This window comes from Nicrophorus vespilloides, unplaced genomic scaffold, assembly GCF_001412225.1.
Source record: "Nicrophorus vespilloides isolate i.1.1-1 unplaced genomic scaffold, Nicve_v1.0, whole genome shotgun sequence".
Taxonomy (NCBI): Eukaryota; Metazoa; Arthropoda; class Insecta; order Coleoptera; family Silphidae; genus Nicrophorus; species Nicrophorus vespilloides.
Window position 1 is genome coordinate 2,263 of NW_017098228.1, and position 17,638 is coordinate 19,900.

General features: G+C 34.1%; 2 protein-coding genes across 2 annotated transcripts in view; both read right to left on the reverse strand.

Moving 5' to 3' along the window:
- Positions 1-5,003: 5,003 nt before the first annotated feature.
- Positions 5,004-9,296, reverse strand: LOC108561954. Its single transcript, XM_017920109.1, has 6 exons — positions 8,860-9,296; positions 6,518-6,592; positions 6,220-6,444; positions 5,752-6,137; positions 5,357-5,700; positions 5,004-5,297 (listed from the first exon to the last, which is right to left on the reverse strand). The coding sequence occupies exons 1-6, from the start codon at positions 8,860-8,862 to the stop codon at positions 5,092-5,094; spliced, it is 1,239 nt and encodes a 412-aa protein (XP_017775598.1). The 5' UTR covers positions 8,863-9,296; the 3' UTR covers positions 5,004-5,091.
- A 2,943-nt stretch (positions 9,297-12,239) lies between these two features.
- LOC108561953 (protein I'm not dead yet) overlaps positions 12,240-17,638 on the reverse strand; it is an 11,682-nt gene continuing 6,283 nt past the window's right edge. Inside the window, exons 2-4 of the mRNA XM_017920108.1 lie at positions 14,184-14,419; positions 13,602-14,121; positions 12,240-13,539 (exon numbers count right to left, since the gene is read on the reverse strand). Of these exons, the coding sequence (XP_017775597.1) occupies positions 12,563-13,539; positions 13,602-14,121; positions 14,184-14,387 (1,701 nt within the window). The 5' untranslated portion in view covers positions 14,388-14,419 and the 3' untranslated portion in view covers positions 12,240-12,562. The remainder of the gene's footprint in view (positions 13,540-13,601; positions 14,122-14,183; positions 14,420-17,638) is intronic.

A 17,638-nucleotide genomic window follows, 5' to 3' on the forward strand; every position in this document is an offset into this window, starting at 1 on the left:
TTTTATAAATTCGGGCGTTGTTAACTTGCTAATTGTACATTAAATTAATATTTGAGATGCCCATGAAGAGGACAACTCGCGCCCTGTATCTGACGCAGTGGAATTCGGAGAGGATCGTTGTTAGAACGGCAAAAGGACCGTTGATTCTGATGGAAGAAAATTCATATTTTCATTGATGATTTGTTACTCGGTTTTCTTGTAAATACATACATGAAGAAAATCAACGCTTTCTCGAGTGTTATTTCATTTTTGATCGTGAATTACAGCCATACGGATAAAACCACAGTAATATATGAATACTCTCTATATTCCCCAAACATTCAGCTTTCATATGCATCTTTTGGATTCATTCTATCTATTATAGTTTTCGAGATAATCAATGAAATGTAAAAACACTGCTTTTTTTAACGTTTTTTTCAAATTTAAACGTGAATTACAGCCAAACGGATGAAACCACAAAAATATATGAATACTTGTTGGATTCCCCAAACATTCAGCTTTCATATGCATCTTTTGGATTAATTCTATCTTTTATAGTTTTCGAGATAATCAATGAAATGTGAAAACACTGCTTTTTCGAGCATTTTTTAAACTTTGAACACGAATTACAGCCAAAGTCCTAAAACCATAGTAATATGTCGATACTTGCTAGATTCCCCAAACATTCATCTTTTATATGCATTTTTTGGATTCATTCTATCTATTATAGTTTTCGAGATAATCAATGAAATGTGAAAACACTGCTTTTTTTAACGTTTTTTCAAATTTAAACGTGAATTACAGCCAAACGGATGAAACCACAATAATATATGAATACTCTTTACATTCCCCAAACATTCAGCTTTCATATGCATCTTTTGCATCCATTCTATCTATTATAGTTTCCGAGATAATCAATAAAATGTCAAAACACAGATTTTCATATACTTTATTTTCTCTTCATTGAAAACAAAAAGAAGAAAAATTGAACCGTAAATTCCAGTTAAGTTCCAGTAATATTCATGAAATTTCCCACTATACCAAGGCCACCTATAATATTTCCCTTTGCCCCGAACATCTCCGAACGCAGTGTGATAAAAAAACCTGATTGATTCTGTAACGAACAACGTTTATTTACGCGGATTCATTTCATTTATCGCAGTTGCAATGGTTACAGCATAATAATACAAACACAATGTTTTGTTGTTTTGCTATATATTAGATTATTGAAATATTCAACATTGTAATTATTCTTATTGTTTTCCAATTACCTTACGCAACTAATTTCATTTGACATTGATTTGACTGATTCGGTTAATGGTAACTATAGTTACAACTGAATGTATGTGACAATCGTATTACCTAATATTGTTTTTTTTGTTGTTGTTGTTATTTATCCATTACATTACATATTTCATTTGTCATTGACGTGACAGATTAGTTTAAGTCATAGACTATATGGTAACCATGGCTACAGTAAATAATAATTTAGAAACATGCTATTATTAAATTACAATTATCAAAAATATTATTACGTAACGAACTTCGTTTTTTTTTTCTTCGCTTCGACGAAATCCATTGAAACGACTATTCAAATTACACGTAAATATCAATTGTAATTATTGCACATCATTTCGTTGCATTTCGTTTATCTCTGATAGTTTTTTTTTATCAATTTTATTAAACAAATAAAAGAGAACACTTGAACCCAAAAAAAAAATATATATTTAACAAAATAACAAAATTCGATATTATTGTCGTCACCATGGTAATGAATTATTTATACCCGAATCAGATTGATTTTTCGTTTAGAATCGATAGATTGTGAATAATTTCGCACGGCAATCATGGACGAAAATCAGTGTGATTTGGAAATGATTGCGCAAACGAATATAATGTAATCGAAACTGAACTTTATCGAATCGAAAGAATTTTATTGAATCTCAACGTTATGCAATATCTACGTGTTTAAAAAAAAAATCCTGTCTTCTATATGTAAATATAAAAAGAAAAAAACAATAGAAACACGCATAGGATTCGTCGTTGCCTTCGTTACTCGATTTTTTTTGTTTTATTTCCATAACAGTTCGAACTAGCAAATTTTCTGATAATATTCATGTGCGTAGTTAAAAATATCAACCAAAAATGTATATTATTATCGTTATGTCATTATGTCATGTTCATTATGTTATTCTTTTCTCGTTGTTTTCCAGTTTAAATGAAGTATTTCGTGCTGTTATTGTAAAATTTATATTTATATATTGCTTTATTTAATGATGCTTTGTAATTATCGAAATCCGACCAATCGTATTGCGATTATTAGGGAAAATGCGTTCATCCCATTGGTGCTTTTGAAATCATCAATTGTTCCAAATTCGCTGTATGAAGTAATGTATATGTATGAGGTAAATAATCATTGGTTGTTTTAACGAAGCATACGTTTTACGAATCGACCAATCACATTGGTAATTATCAAAATTGCGCTTTTCCCATTGGTGCGTTCAATTGTTTCAAATTGTAATTATCGTTTGAAAATCGTGAATTATATAGCTTTTTTATGTTGTTGTTGTTGTTGATATAGAGTTGATAAAATAGAAATCCAATTGAAGAATGATGACATATTATCGCTTCGAGATAATCGAAAAACCCGATAATGCAATATAATTCACTATTATTAATGTATTTTATGAATTGAGGTGTGAGCTCAGAAATATTTGATGAAACTTGTTGAGACATGTGGCGAGAATTCATCTGAGATACGCGATATTTCGTTGTTGTTTTGTTTATTTTTCGGTTGTTGTTTTGTTGTTGGATGTTGAGATTTTTGGGTCGAGCGAAATCCGAAAAAAAAGAAAGAAAAAAAACCCGTTTTCTCGTTGGTGTTGTTGTATAATTAGCGAAAGGACGAAACGGGATCAATAGACGAAACGGTTAATAAAAACTCATTAATTGTGTGCACTTAATTGACTAATTGCTATAAGATCGGAGCGATGATCTCCTTACCTTACTTACTGCAGTTCGTTATCTTTCTCTCTGTTATCACCACAAACACGGTGTTGTCAGTTCACAAAACCCCCGATCTCGTGCTGATTTTTCTGTTTTATTTGTGAAATTGTTAGTTATTTTTTGTTGTTGTTGTTGCTATTGATTTTGGTTGAAAGTCGATTTGCAAATTAACGGTATGCGAAGGAATCGTTCGTCCGTTCACTTTCATTACGGAGGAGGCCGTACGTGCACTAAACTGGGATCGCGACTCTCGCGCACTTAAGTCAAATATTAAGTAGCGGCTAAGTTGGGAGTCTCGGCGGAATTTGTTGCTGCGCCGAACGTATCTCTCTCTCTCTCTCTTAGGTGACTACTACCACTACTACTACTACTAAATACTACAGGGAATTCGCAGCAAGAAAGTTACTTTTCACATAATCAAAAGGCGCCTCTTCGATGATCCAACACACCGAACAGATATAACTTAGCTTAACTTAAGTCTTTTATTGCTGCAATTCGTCTCTCGAGACGTACATTTTAATTGCCCTGCAATTAGCAATTTAATTCAATTACATTCTAAACATGAATTGTTTAATAAAATGTTTACATCTCTCTTAGTTCATTGTATCAAATTCATAATGAATTACATAAAAACAAGTATCGTTGCTGTGCGGTTGCTATGAGGTTGCTAAGGACGCTACGGAGTTGCTAGAGACGCTATAGGGTTGCTAAGGACGCTACGGAATTGCTAGAGACGCTATGGGGTTGCTAAGGACGCTACGGAGTTGCTAGAGACGCTATGGGGTTGCTAAGGACGCTACGGAGTTGCTAGAGACGCTATGGGGTTGCTAAGGACACTATGACGATTTTTATAAACTTAAGTTAAGGGAGAAAATACAAAAAAAAAACTATATTATGTATTGTTGTATCAATTTTTATGTCGTATAATTTTTATTCACAACTTGTTCATCAATGTGAACATTGACTAAATTTAATCGTGGGTAATACGAAATTTATAGCGAATTATATAAGATCAATTATCTTTACAAAGGACGTTACTCGGTTGTTATGAACGCTACGGTTGCTTGAGACGGTAGTAGTTATGTGGTTGCTAAGCACGCTATGATGTTTTTTTTCATAAACTCCATAAAAAGTAGTTAAAATTTGAAGACGAATTTCTCGTAAAAATTAAGTTAACAACTATACACGAATACTATACTTACATTAGTTAAGAAGTAATGAATTTTAAGTTGGAAAGGAAAATTAAAATTTTAAAAACATTTTAGAGGAACAACAAAGACATATGTTAAAACAGCAAACTTTGATCTTTAATCTATATACAAAATAATGGAAGTAATGCTTTTTCTTATATAATTTGACGGAAGTAAATAATGTTATGGAAATAAAATTGAATTCAGGTGTAGAAATATATTAAATTTACAATAATATAATATATATATATATAATAAAGATAAACTTTATGAAATAACAAAAAAGATAGGTGTATTTAAAAAAAAATAATAATAATATAAACTGATAAAAGATTTTAAAATCAAATAACAAATTGTTGCAAATTATTTGCAACAATAATAATATGTAAAGATAATAATAAAGATAATAAAACATTAGTAATTACACAAAAAAAAAATAAGTAAAATAAAATAAAATTTTTGACTAAGATTCAGCACACAGCCAAAAGTACAATAATAAAATAAAATTTAAACAAATAATAAAGACTAAAAGAAAAGAAAAAAAAGAAACGCACACTACGTAAATTATTAAGTACAATTAAATTAAACAATAATAATACAATTATTCTACACACTTTTATATATATAAAAAAACAAAATAAAAGAGAAAACAAAGAAAAAAAAACGTGAATCGCGTTTTGTACTTGTTAAATTCGCTATTTACAAAGTGATTAGATTAGAAAATTTTTCATTATCATATTTAAATTATGAACTTAAAAAAAAATGAAATATAATCATATGTATCTAAAATGTAAATTGAAAATTTGCAAAGATTATGGAATTCAAAATTTCTAATTATAAGTGTAGATAAAAAGTTGTTTTTTTGTTTGTTTTTTTTTTGGTAAATTGGTAAAAAGGTTTTCGCGTTCGAGGTTGTTCATTTCTTGGGTGTGCGTTTGTGGTGGTTCTCGTAAGAGATGACGACTCCTTCGTGATTAGGTCTGACCTCGTCCGAATCCAAGTTCAATTTTTCCTCGACTTTCGGATCGTCTGGTACTAAAACGAGACTGTTGTGTGGGCCGTGGATCAGATGTCCCATATGATGGACACCGACTTCTTGCACTTCGCCCAAATGGTGATGACCTAACCGATTGTTTTATAGTTTACCAATTTTTTTTTGGTTTCGCTATTGACAAACTCACCCGGAGATTCGATTTTGGCTTTAACGTCAGGTCCTTCCTCCAGATCGTTACGCTTGATGCCCATCCCGAAATGATGGTTACCTTTCAGATGAGATTCCGGTGTTTTCGGAATGCTGTACTTCTTACCCTGAACGTCCGCGTTCTTACCCAAACCGAATTCGCGATGTCTTCCAACCAGATCCTCCTGCATGAACGTATTCAAAACCTCCTTCAATCGCGTCAAATCCAGTTCCAAATCTTCGGAATTGTGCACGTTCACGAAGTTGACGAAATCCATCAAGTTCTTATCGCTCAACCGATGCTCCGAACCTTCGATTATATCAAGAAGTTCCCTCAATTGCTCTCTAAAAAACATCATTAAAACGTAAATTATATTATATAAATTTATTTGTTACCTATCGTAATTCAAATTGGAAATGTCTTCGTCTTCCTCTTGATTCTGGATGCTCTTTAGTAATTGAATCAATTTCGAATTGATCTCGTACCGTTGCTCATCCGTGGTCGCGTTCGGCGTGAGCAAAGTGTGACCTTGGGTTTGCGATGTCGGCGGCGATAGGTTCAATAGTTCTGGGACATCCGCGATTCCGATTTCGGTGCGATTGGGATGGAGCAGAGCGAAGAGATTCGTGGGTAATTCCGACGTGCTCTGATCGGCGATTTCGCAATCCGTCGTCTGTATTTTACTGCAGGACGTGCAGCTGCAGTTCGTTATGATCTGCACCCTCTTTTGAACCGTCATCTTTGCAGGATCCGTGTTCTCTCTATCCGCCGTCAAAGTCACCTGTAAAATGAAGTGAATTACAGTGAAGACAATGTCAATGTCAACGTCAATGTCAACGTCAACGTCAAGGTGTGTTATTTACGTGGTAGCATTGCGTTGCTAAGGGTTGACAGCTGTCGCAGTAAGGGCCTATCAGTTCTCCGGGTTCCGCGGGTTGCGTTCTCGGAATGCTGTAGCTGTAGCAGGCGCCAACGCACACGTTGTTGTCGATTGTCGTCGATTTGTAGCCGGGTTTCGAGACGATCTGCTTGATGGCCGTCGTCTGGCACCAAGAGTGTCTCTCCGGATACAAAACGATGTTGTGAACCTGAAACAGTTTAAAACACGCATTCAGTTAGTTTAACGTTTTGCCAAATCTTTGCTTCGATCTTTTCACTCACTTTGTGTTCTCTGTCTGCGGACGCGAATCTCGTCACGGCCAGCGCGATCAAAACGGTTACAGCTGATTTAACAAACTGGGAACAAAACAATAATTAACAAATTTGAAAACATTTGTGATTTACACTTCGTTATCGATAATTCAATAAACTCGAAATGAGAATTTATACAAATATTTCTATTTAATTTGATCAAATGTTTTAAAATCGTCTGAAAAGTGTGCTGTTTTTCAGCAATTTTCAGTAGATTTTCAAATTATCAAAATACAAAAAAATAATATTTAAAATGAAAAAATAATTTTTGTTTAACAAAAAAAATATTTTTCTAATGATCGTCTGAAAAAACTAAACAAAATTTTAAGTAACTTCTTGTACAGTGTTAGGTTTTACTGAAAATTTCTATTTTTCATGAATTCAATTGAAACTACAGGAGATTTTTTAACAAATATTTCTATTTAATTTGATCAATTGTTTTAAAAATCGTCTGAAAAGGTGTTTTTTTCAGTAATTTTCAGTAGATTTTCAAATTCTCAAAATACAAAAAAATCACAATTAAAATTAAAAAATAATTTTTGTTTAACCAAAAAAAAGCATTTTTCTAATGATTGTCTGAAAAAAACTAAACAAAATTTTCAGTAACTTCATGTACAGTGAATTTAAACAAATATTTCTATTTAATTTGATCAATTGTTTTAAAAATCGTCTGAAAAAGTGTTTTTTTTCAGCAATTTTCAGTAGATTTTCAAATCAGAATTAAAATTAAAAAAAAAATTTGTTTAACAAAAAAAAAACATTTTTCTAATGATCGTCTGAAAAAACTAAACAAAATTTTCAGTAACTTCTTGTACAGTGTTAGGTTTTACTGAAAATTTCGATTTTCATGAATGCAGTTGAAATTACAGGAGATTTTTTAATAAATATTTCTTATTTCTTTTGTTGTTTTCAAACGAAACAAAAATCTTGTAGAAAAAAACTTAATTCTTGCAAACATTCTTCCTTTACATTATAAATATTTGTTAAGGAATGTCCATTAATTTTTTAACTTTATTAAATGTTTTAATTGAAAAAACAGATTATTTGAATTCATCAATAATTACTAATTACTAAGTAATATTAATTGCAGGAGTGACGTGCACTTATTGTACAAGTTTTAAAAGAAAACAACAAAATATATCAATCAGAGATTGTGTAATTTTCTAAGCAGAAATACCACAAACAATAATAGTTTCGTTAATTATGCAACGAAGAAAATATGTGGCAATTCGAAACATTTTCTTTCATAAAGTAACAAAAAAATTTCAATTTCTTTCTCATATGATTATTAATTAGAAAAATGAAATAAAATTTTCTTCCTAATACAAAAAAAATATTACATTTTATTTAAGCAATTTTTTCATATGTTTTATTGAAATTTTTATCGTTTCTTTATTTAATTGATAAATTATTAACAAAATATCTCAAATGTTCTTTCTAAAATCAACATTTTTCAAACTTACTTTCAGTAATTTAAAAATTAATTGATCAATTATTGAGAGTAATTCTATGTGCAATAGAAGTTATATCAATTATGTAACGCGATGATGTTTAAGAGTATAAATCGATGCGAATCTATAGCGAATTATTATCTTTGTTGTTTTCTTTCTTTTTCGTAGTAGATTGAATGCAGAAAACGCGTTTCATGAAAAGGCAAGGAAATTTGTTGTTTAGAATTCAAGGAGCGTGTGTGTTGTGTGTATGTCGCAAGATCGAGACGAAGACGGAGATTTTGTAGTTTTCTCTTTCTTATTTATTTATTTATTAATACATCGCGCGACTAGTTCACCTTGCAAAGCCGATACAAGCTCTCACGTAAAGATAGACAACGTATCTATATCTATTCATTTAACTTTAAAGATTTACGTAATTCGCTTGGAAAATAAATCGATGAGGAAACTCAAGTTTTCGTTTTGAAGAAACAACAGGGAAAAAAATGTAGTTGAAGGGATGTGGATGATGTTATTTTTGGTTTGTTCGAGGGTTGACGCGGTGATATTTATAGAGTTCTAAATGTGAGGAATCGCGAGGAGCTATCGATGAATGGTCGGACGAGTAACCCTGTTGTTACTTCTCTACTCTTCTCGCGTGTGAATACAATCTCTCACTCGCGCGCGCGCGGAGGACACGCGAAGAAGGAAAAGCCAGTTTCTCGTCAATTTCCTTCTTGTTTCTCTAATTTCTTTGTATTCGTTGCATTCCCTTTTCCAACTTCATCTATCCAAGGAAGTCTATTTTTTTATTTGGAATCGCGCGCGCTCTCGTTCGCGCCACTAACCCAATTCGAATCTCACTAAGTTCACATCGCTTACCATATTGTCGTCCCGTTTGCGTCCAAATTCGATGATTAATTCACTTTTTTTTTTGTTTGCTCTTTGACGATAATCTCGTGAGTTTTTTTTCTTTCTCTCTGTTTTTTTCTTTTCTTTTTAACTTCGATGTTATTCTTGCGTTGTTGCGTTCGATGTGCTGTTGCGCTTCGTGAATGGACTCATTTCTCGTCGCGCGTTTCCCACCGACTGAACCAAAAAACCGAACGAAAACTGTTGCTGAAGGCAAAAGCGAGCACAGCAAGCGAGTACCACCAACTAACCAACTAACCAACAAGCCTCCTCCTCCTCCTCCTCCTCTCTCGCACACTCTCTTACTCTCTGCGGTACGCGGCACGCGGAGAGCGTATGATGATGGTGTGTTCAGGTGAGGTGAGGTGAGCCTCGCCTCGTTCCCTCCTGGTGAAAGGTCACGGAACAACTGAATGCGAACGACGACGACGACGAGAGAAGCGGCCAACTCGTTTCTGAGGAGGTGAGGTGATTCGATCTCCTCCTGGATGGATCACAACACTAATACACACTTACGTACAAAACTTGAACACCTGTTTCTTCTCTTCTCTCTCTCTTCTCCACTTTACCTCACCTACATCATCATCATCGTCACTTCTCTTTTTTTCTCTCTCTCACCGTTTTTCTTTACATTTATTTCTTACTAGTTCTCAATATTTCTTTCATTTTCTTTTCTCTTCAGAAAAATATAGAAAATTACACTAATTTTCTCTCTGTAATTCTAAAATATCACTTTAATATTCCCATTTCTCAATGTTTATCATTTTCTTTCTACAACTATAAAGAATTACGTAATTGTAGCATTTCTGTGTATATTATATTTTTTTTTGTATTTTATCTAAGAAATGCAAACAGTATCAGAAATTGTAAATATACTCAAATTATTTCCAATACATCATCATTTACTTAATGATAATTCAATCAATTTTTGTTCTCACTGTTCCTACATTTTTCTTTTTCCACATATTTTCTCAATAATTTTGTCTACTTCCTTCTTTCTTTTCACTTAATTTTATCAAAGAATTCCGTAAAAACGTGAAAACTGTAATTCTATACTGATTTAGCATACTAATTAAAATTTCAATCGATTTCCTTTGATTTGATACAAATTTAGTATATTTCATATAATATCAATTTACTCAATAACTATGAACGATAGAATGATGAATGAGCAAGCAAATTAAAGCTAAATGTTTGGGCTTTCCAAAGTGTGGTCTGTTATATTTGTAACTAATGCTGTTTTCCTAAAATTTATAGTCAAAGTTGAAAAAACGATTTTCTAAGCCTCGAAAAATCTAGTGTCTTTACAAATCATCAATTTCCTCAATAACTATATACGATACAAAGATGAATGAGTAATCAAATTAAAGCTAAATATTTGAAGTGTCCAATGTGTGATCTGTCATATTTGTAACTAATGGCGTTTTCGTACAATTTACAGTCAAAGTTGAAAAAACGATTTTATAAGCTTCGAAAAATCGAGTATCTTTACAAATGATCAATTTCCTCAATAACTATATACAATACAAAGATGAATGAGCAATCAAATTAAAGCTAAATGTTTGGGCTTTCCAATGTATGGTCTGTCATATTTGTAACTAATAGAGTTTTCATATAATTTACAGTCAAATTTCATCTCTTTTTCTATTCTTTACATTTCTTATTTTGTATATTTCTTTCTTTCTTTCTCTTTAGAATTCTCCATATTTAGTTGTATCTGTATATTTCTGTGTCTTTATGCATCTTTTTTTTTCTGTTTTCTGTGTATTTCGTTTTGTATTTCATTATATCTTTCTCTTTTTCTCATACAAAACACACACACACAAATACCCACTAGCATGCATCTCTTTCTTTTCTCTTTGGTTGTCGGTTGTGTCGGTATTGCCGACACACGAAGAACGGGGTCTTTGGTTACGTCACGCGACAGTTCACAATCGGAATGGAATGGTATCGGTCGCTCGTTCGCTTGTTCGCTCCGCCACTCGACTCAACTCAACACAACGCAGGAAAACGATAATTAATAAGAAAATAAAGGAACAAACAAAACAAAACCGCTGCTTTTCGCAACAACCAACACCTCTGTCTTTACTCTCTGCAGCACCATATGGTCCTCCACCTAGATTACACACCTTTTGTTTTTTGTTTGTTTTATTTTGCATAGAAACTATATCACAACCTACTATTACTATGAAAAGTTGCGATTTCAGACTTTTGGAAATGCATATTTCCCATTTTTTTTGTTTGTTTCTGATTCAATCTTATTTTTAACTCTGTCAAATTAATTCGACAAGTAAAAAAAAACAAGTTTAAAAAAAAAAAACATATTAATAATTAAAAAGATTCAGAAAGATGAGCAAAGTCTGCAAGAATTCGACATTTGCTGTCGTTTTCACATATATTAACATAATTTATTGATTCTGTAATTCATCCGGCGACTTGAATCTGCACACGGTTAAATTTCTAGTTAGCACTCTAGACCGGTTGTTATTATTATAATATTATTATTTAATATCGTCGTCGTCATAGAAACAATAAAAAATAAAACGAAACAATGATGTTTACGTTTCTGTGGCAACTCTAATTGGTATTGATTATTAGTGTTGACGTTTCCGGTACGTTATAAATAGAACGTATTTTGTTTACGACGATTCGATTCGGATAAATAAACGATTTCGATTGGATTTTGAGGTCGAGATCTCTTGGATCCAAGTTCATGTTAGTATCTCGAATAAACATTCGATTGGAATTTTGCACACATTTACACGAAATCAAGTTGTAAAACTTACAAATTTCGAATTGATAAAATTGCAAATTCTGTGATGCGATTTTCATAGCGTTTAAAATCGTTGGCGAGAATAAATGCAAATATCCGAAGAGACGATTAAATTTCATTAGGTCATCAGAAATCCGCGAACGAGTCGAGTGTGCTTATAAAACTCAATCCGGACTGCAATTTGTTTATTCATATTCCGACATGTTTTTGTTTTATTCTTCTTCTATTATTAAGAAGAAAACAAAACAACAAAACAAAAATGCAAATGACCAATGAACAGTCGATTAAAACTCGTTTAGTTTATTGAGAATTCAATGAAATTAGGAAATTTTAATTATTTGTTGAATCGTGAGATGTTCGCAACAGTTCTTCATTGAAAGCAAGAAAAATAAATTTGAATATTTGTTCTGTTTGATATGCAACTTGATTTGCATCATTCAAGTTAGTTCAAAAAAAAGAATGAAATTAGTATGCAACCAAATTTGCTTTTTACTACTAGATTCTGCTTTTGAAATGAAAAAAATATTATTGTTATTAGTTTTGAAAGAAGGTGTTGGGCAAATAAATGCAAAACGTATAAAATTTAATATCTTATATTTAATAAAAAATAAAATTTGAATTACTAAGTAACATAAATACAAGTCCCCTGATGTTCTTCGTCTTCATCTTTTTTTTTCTCTCTAAGTTAAAGAAATGCTGTTTTTTTTTTTCGTGTCTTCCATTGGAGTTAAACGAAATGAAAAATTAAAAAAAAAGAAAGCTATGATGGAGGAGGAGGAGGAGGAAATGTTGTCCATCTTGTTTCAGATCCAAGCAGCCAATCGATACTAAACTATTGAGTATAAAATATGCTGCCCTGAGGAGTTTCATTCATTCGTTTCTCTTGTGTTGCGCGAACATTTAGTTGGCCCAAGCTGGGAACTCGTCGAGGCCGTAGATGGCTTGTCCCAAGAACGGGAAGATGAGGAAGAGCACCGACAGAGAGATGACGGTGACACCGAGACCGGCTTTCACCATTTCCCTGGTCGGGATGTTGCAGGGAGCGGCGGCTATGGCATTAGGAGGAGTCGCGACTGGAAGACAGTAGGCGTGGGAACAGGTGAGCGCTGCCGGCATCATCAAGTAGAGAGGATGCCATTTGGCCACCTTCGACATCTCCGCTAAGACTGGAAGGAGGACGTTGGCGACCGCTACGTTACTCGAAAATTCGGTCAGAGTGGAGGCGATCAGACAGGCTATAACGAGAACGACGAATTTCGGAAGTTGCACGATTCCTTGCAGATTTTCCGCTATCATTTCACTCATGCCGCTCTCTTTGGAACCTTCTGCCAAAGCGAAACCTCCTCCGAGGAGGAAGATCAAACCCCACGGCAGTTTAGCCTGGACCACCTTCCAGGTGATCAAAGCCTGGGAGGCGACGACCGGGCGTTTGCTTTTGTCCTTGCTGAAGATCCAGATGAAATCCGGTTTGGCTGGAATCACGAAGAGCAGCATCACGACGATCAGTGCCGCTGTAGCATCTTGGACTTTGTGCTCGGTGATGAGTTCCGCCCAGCCGGCGATGAACTGCGGTTTCCTGAAGAACCATAGGAAAACGCTGAGGATGAAGCAGAGACCGACTGCTATTTCGTGGAAGGTCATCGGACCCATGTCGTCCATCTTCTGGCGGATCAACTTCCTGGCGACGAGCTCTCCCTGCTGGCCGACGCGAACCCTCTTCGCGTCCTCGGATTTCGGCCTGAACAGACCCATGAAGAGGTACTGAAGCCACACCCAGGAGAGGAACATGGTGATCAGCATTATGGGCACGTTCAGGAACATCCAGGAGGTGAAGTCGATGCCGGTCGGGCTGTCAGGGAAATGGGTCTCGTAAATACCTGAAGAAAAACAATGAAATAACATTAATTTAATTTTTTTCGGTATAATTGAAATGCGGTACCTTTGAAAGTGAGGTTGGTACCGCTGCCCACGATGCATCCAAGGCCACCTATGCTTGAAGCGTACGCAGCGCTCAAGAAGTAACAGATTGTCGTCTTGCTGGGTCTCCTCGTCTCCCGATGCTCTACTGCTTTCGCTCCATCAGTCTCCACTTTGACGGTAGCTTCTCCGTCGGTCTTCACGTCACCATTCTCGACCTCGTCCTTCTCGTAGAGCTGCCCGATCCCTTGACTCTCCAGCTCTTTGAGCGTCGCCTCCATGATCGGACACATCATCGCAATCGCTGCCGTGTTCGAGATCCACATGGACACGAACATCGCGACGGCGACGAGTCCGAAATTCAGTTTCCTGGGGCTGCATCCCACCCAGAGGATCACGTACAACGCGACGCGTCTGTGCAGATTGCAATGCTCGACGGCGATGGCTATCACCAATCCACCAACGAACATCATGTTGGTTTCCTTCAAGTAGCAAAGCGACGTCACATCCGAACCCAACACTCCCATCAGCGGAAACAGCACCTGAAATTAAACAAGTAGTACCACAAGGCAATGATCTAGGTCCTAAGTTTTATATGTCTTACCATTGGAATGAGAGCTGTAACCGGGAGTGGTAAAGCTTCTGTTACCCAAAATCCGGCCATCAGCAGGACGACGTACAGACATCTCAGAGCTTTGATGTTGTTTACTACGAAGACTGGAAGCAGGATGAGAGGAAAGACTATGACGAAGATCGCCCTCCAATAGACCCGAAAGGCGTTCCACAAAAGCCGCCCGGCGGATGCCATCTCTTTCCCGTTGTGTTCCCGCACAACTGATCCTGCAATAAGTAAGGTGGAAAGATTTAAAAATAGTTTCTTTCGATGAATGGAAACGAATAAAAGTAAAAGAAAGATGATTTGCATTTCTATCCTACGATATTATAAATATTCTCGATGACCTTCTCATCTATTTTTAAACACTCTGTAAATTATAAAGGAGGAAATACTCAAAATATTCGTATACACCAGTAATTCCCAGTAATTTAATTTAGTTAAAACATTTTCTTTTACTTGTAAAAATTTGCAGACTAAACTTGTCCCGTTTCATTAAATTTTCAACCAAAACGAGTTTCGCGTATATAATTTCAATCTACCTGTTTTATTGCTTTTATTTAACGATATTATTGAATTCTGTCTGCAAATCTATCGACATTTGCATAAATTTTCGCTTGTCCGACTCGACAAAAATCAAATCAATTGTCGGTATTGTTCGTTTTTTTTCTTTCTTTCTTTCCTGTCAATGGAATAGCTTTGAAGTCCGTTATCAGATACATTCTTCAAATGCATACGCGTGTGGATCTTCGAATTACGCAACGTCGTTAAAGCGATTTGAAAATAAAAAGTGTAAGAAAATCCAAGGACGAAACTTTTATAGCAGAGAGAGAAACAAAACTATGTAAAACGTCAATTTGATTTGGTTTGTGCGTTTTCTCTATAAATTTATCTTAATGAGTTTCAGTTTAAAGTTTTTCAATTTGCAAATTTTTTTCTTGTTTTGTTGATTTGCTGTGTGTGGGTGGGTCGCTTTGAATAGAAAAAAATTGCTTAGCAACGCGTGTTATGAATGGCTGCAATTGTTTGGAGGTGAGTCTGATTGACCTGCAATTGTGTCAATTGGTTATTAGCTTCAATTTCATTTGTTTCTTATCGAATGGCGACGTTTGTTGTTGAAACACGTGCGAATCGAAAAAAAAAACAACAAACATTCAGTGATTAAATGTATGTAACAAATATATTAAAAAAATTTTATTGATTTTATTAAAAAAGAAAAACTAAATTAGTTAGGTTAAAAACATTAAAATTTATTTTTGAAACAATTTACAAAGAAATTTGAAATTGATCGACGGTTGTTAAAATCATGCAATAAACATCGATTAGGTAAAAAAAACATAATTTATCGCTATTAGATAATGATACATTTAGAATTAGTAATGAAAAATTATATTATGTAACAGATTTTTTTTTTAAGATTCGAACGATTTATAGTGAAAATTATTCCATTATTACCAATTTATGCATTGGAAATTAATTAATACTAAAATATTTTCGAAACGAAATCTTGTCTGGTCATTTCAGTTGTTTCTCGTCAATTCCTAGTAAACAAAAGTCTACTTAAAAGACAGTAGACTGTGCCTGATTACCATGACAATAGTTAATAAGCTTTGTTCCGCTGCTTAGCAACTGGTAAGCGTGAACCCAAGGTAATTCCGATAGCGATCGCGAAAGATGCAAATCCGAATTGTCCGATGATCTCTTACGTAATAACCGAAACGTTATCATTGCGCAATTTATCTATTGTTATTTACATAATTTTTTTTTGTGTGAATCAGATCGGTTTTTTCTTTTTATATATTCGTTTACGTAACGGGGGAAATCGCAGATTTGATGGAGAATTGAATTGGAATTTGCGTCAAGTGTACGTACGTGACTGAACGAAGCTAGCAGTCAGTTTCCTGACACAGTTCCGACTAATTTATTAATTTGTTTACAACGAATCCGCGATGCACGCACTTCAACAAAAGAGGCAATTGAACTTAATTCACGCTCATCATCAACGATTGATGATGATATTTACCACTTTTTTTTTTGTTGTTCTTCTTCAACTCTTCGTTCTTGTTAATCGTTTTGGAACGGTTTTCGATCGACTATTATCAATGGATCTCGTTCACATTGTGGGGGGCTCGATCCTCCCGTTATCACGAAAACTGTAACCTCCACAATCGAGATAAGAAGATTCGAGTCGAAATGCGGAGAAAGTTCTTCTTGCAAAATCTTGCGTAATCTCGTCTCGTCTCGTCTCTCCTCTCTCTGACTAAGATTCTATTTTTGAGATTATCTCCAGGAGCAGACGACAATTAGCTGTTATACTAATATTGTCTGTGCGATTCGACGAAAGATAACTTTGCTAATTTCAATCGCGAAATCTGAACTCACTTTGGACTTGAGTCAACAAAACAATATTTATAAAATACGACAAGAATTGAAAATAAACTTTTGGAAGTCGAATTTGGAAAATTTCCATTTTATTCATTAATCAAAGTCAATGTTTCATTTGTTTGTAGTTAATATCAAAAAAACAGTGAAGATACGTAATTTATGTACGAGTTATCGTCGGTTTGTTTGATGTTTCTGATATAACAAAAAAAAATCGCGAAGAGTTCAAATTACAAAGTGCATTTTTTTTTAATAATATTTTCTTTTATCGATAAAAGTCTTGTTGATTTCTATAGTTCTACTTGTGTTGGACTAAATTTAGTGAGTGTCATAGAACTTGGCGCTTAGAACTGTGCCAATTTTCGCTCTCTCACTCATAGTCGCATCAGTTTTGCATTATTTTTTTTTATCGCGGAATGTTATCAATATATCAATAGAATTATCTATCGGCGTAATCCATTGGAAAAAAATTGTTTAAGAGTGAAAACGTATTTGCGCCGTTAATATTTGAAATATTTATGAACAATTTTCTGTTATGTTTTTTCTGAACGCACGAAGAACTGTGTCGAGGTCATCTCGTATCTGTTCAAACTTGAACCGTTTTTCTTACGTGTATTAAACAATTTTGAATAAAAAAAGAAAATTGCTGTAATTTTTCAGTTGGAAAGTTTTTTTTTGGTATGTTTAAATTTGTATTCTAGTAGTTTGCAAATCTTTGGAATGCGGTCTCTAGATTCAAAAAGAATTTCAACCGATTTGATAATCGAATTCATGTGAAAAAAAGAAGGAGAAAACATATGAAATATTTGACGTTTAACACAAATATTTAATGTGATATTTGTAATATGTCAAATTTGACGTTTCAAGTGTATTCAGTGATGGTACCTTGTTATCTGTCAAATTTGACGTTTCAAGTGTATTCAGTGATTGTACATTGTTTTCTGTCAAATTTGACGTTTCAAGTGTATTCAGTGATTGCACATTGTTATCTGTCAAATTTGACGTTTCAAGTGTATTCAGTGATGGTACATTGTTATCTGTCAAATTTGACGTTTCAAGTGTAT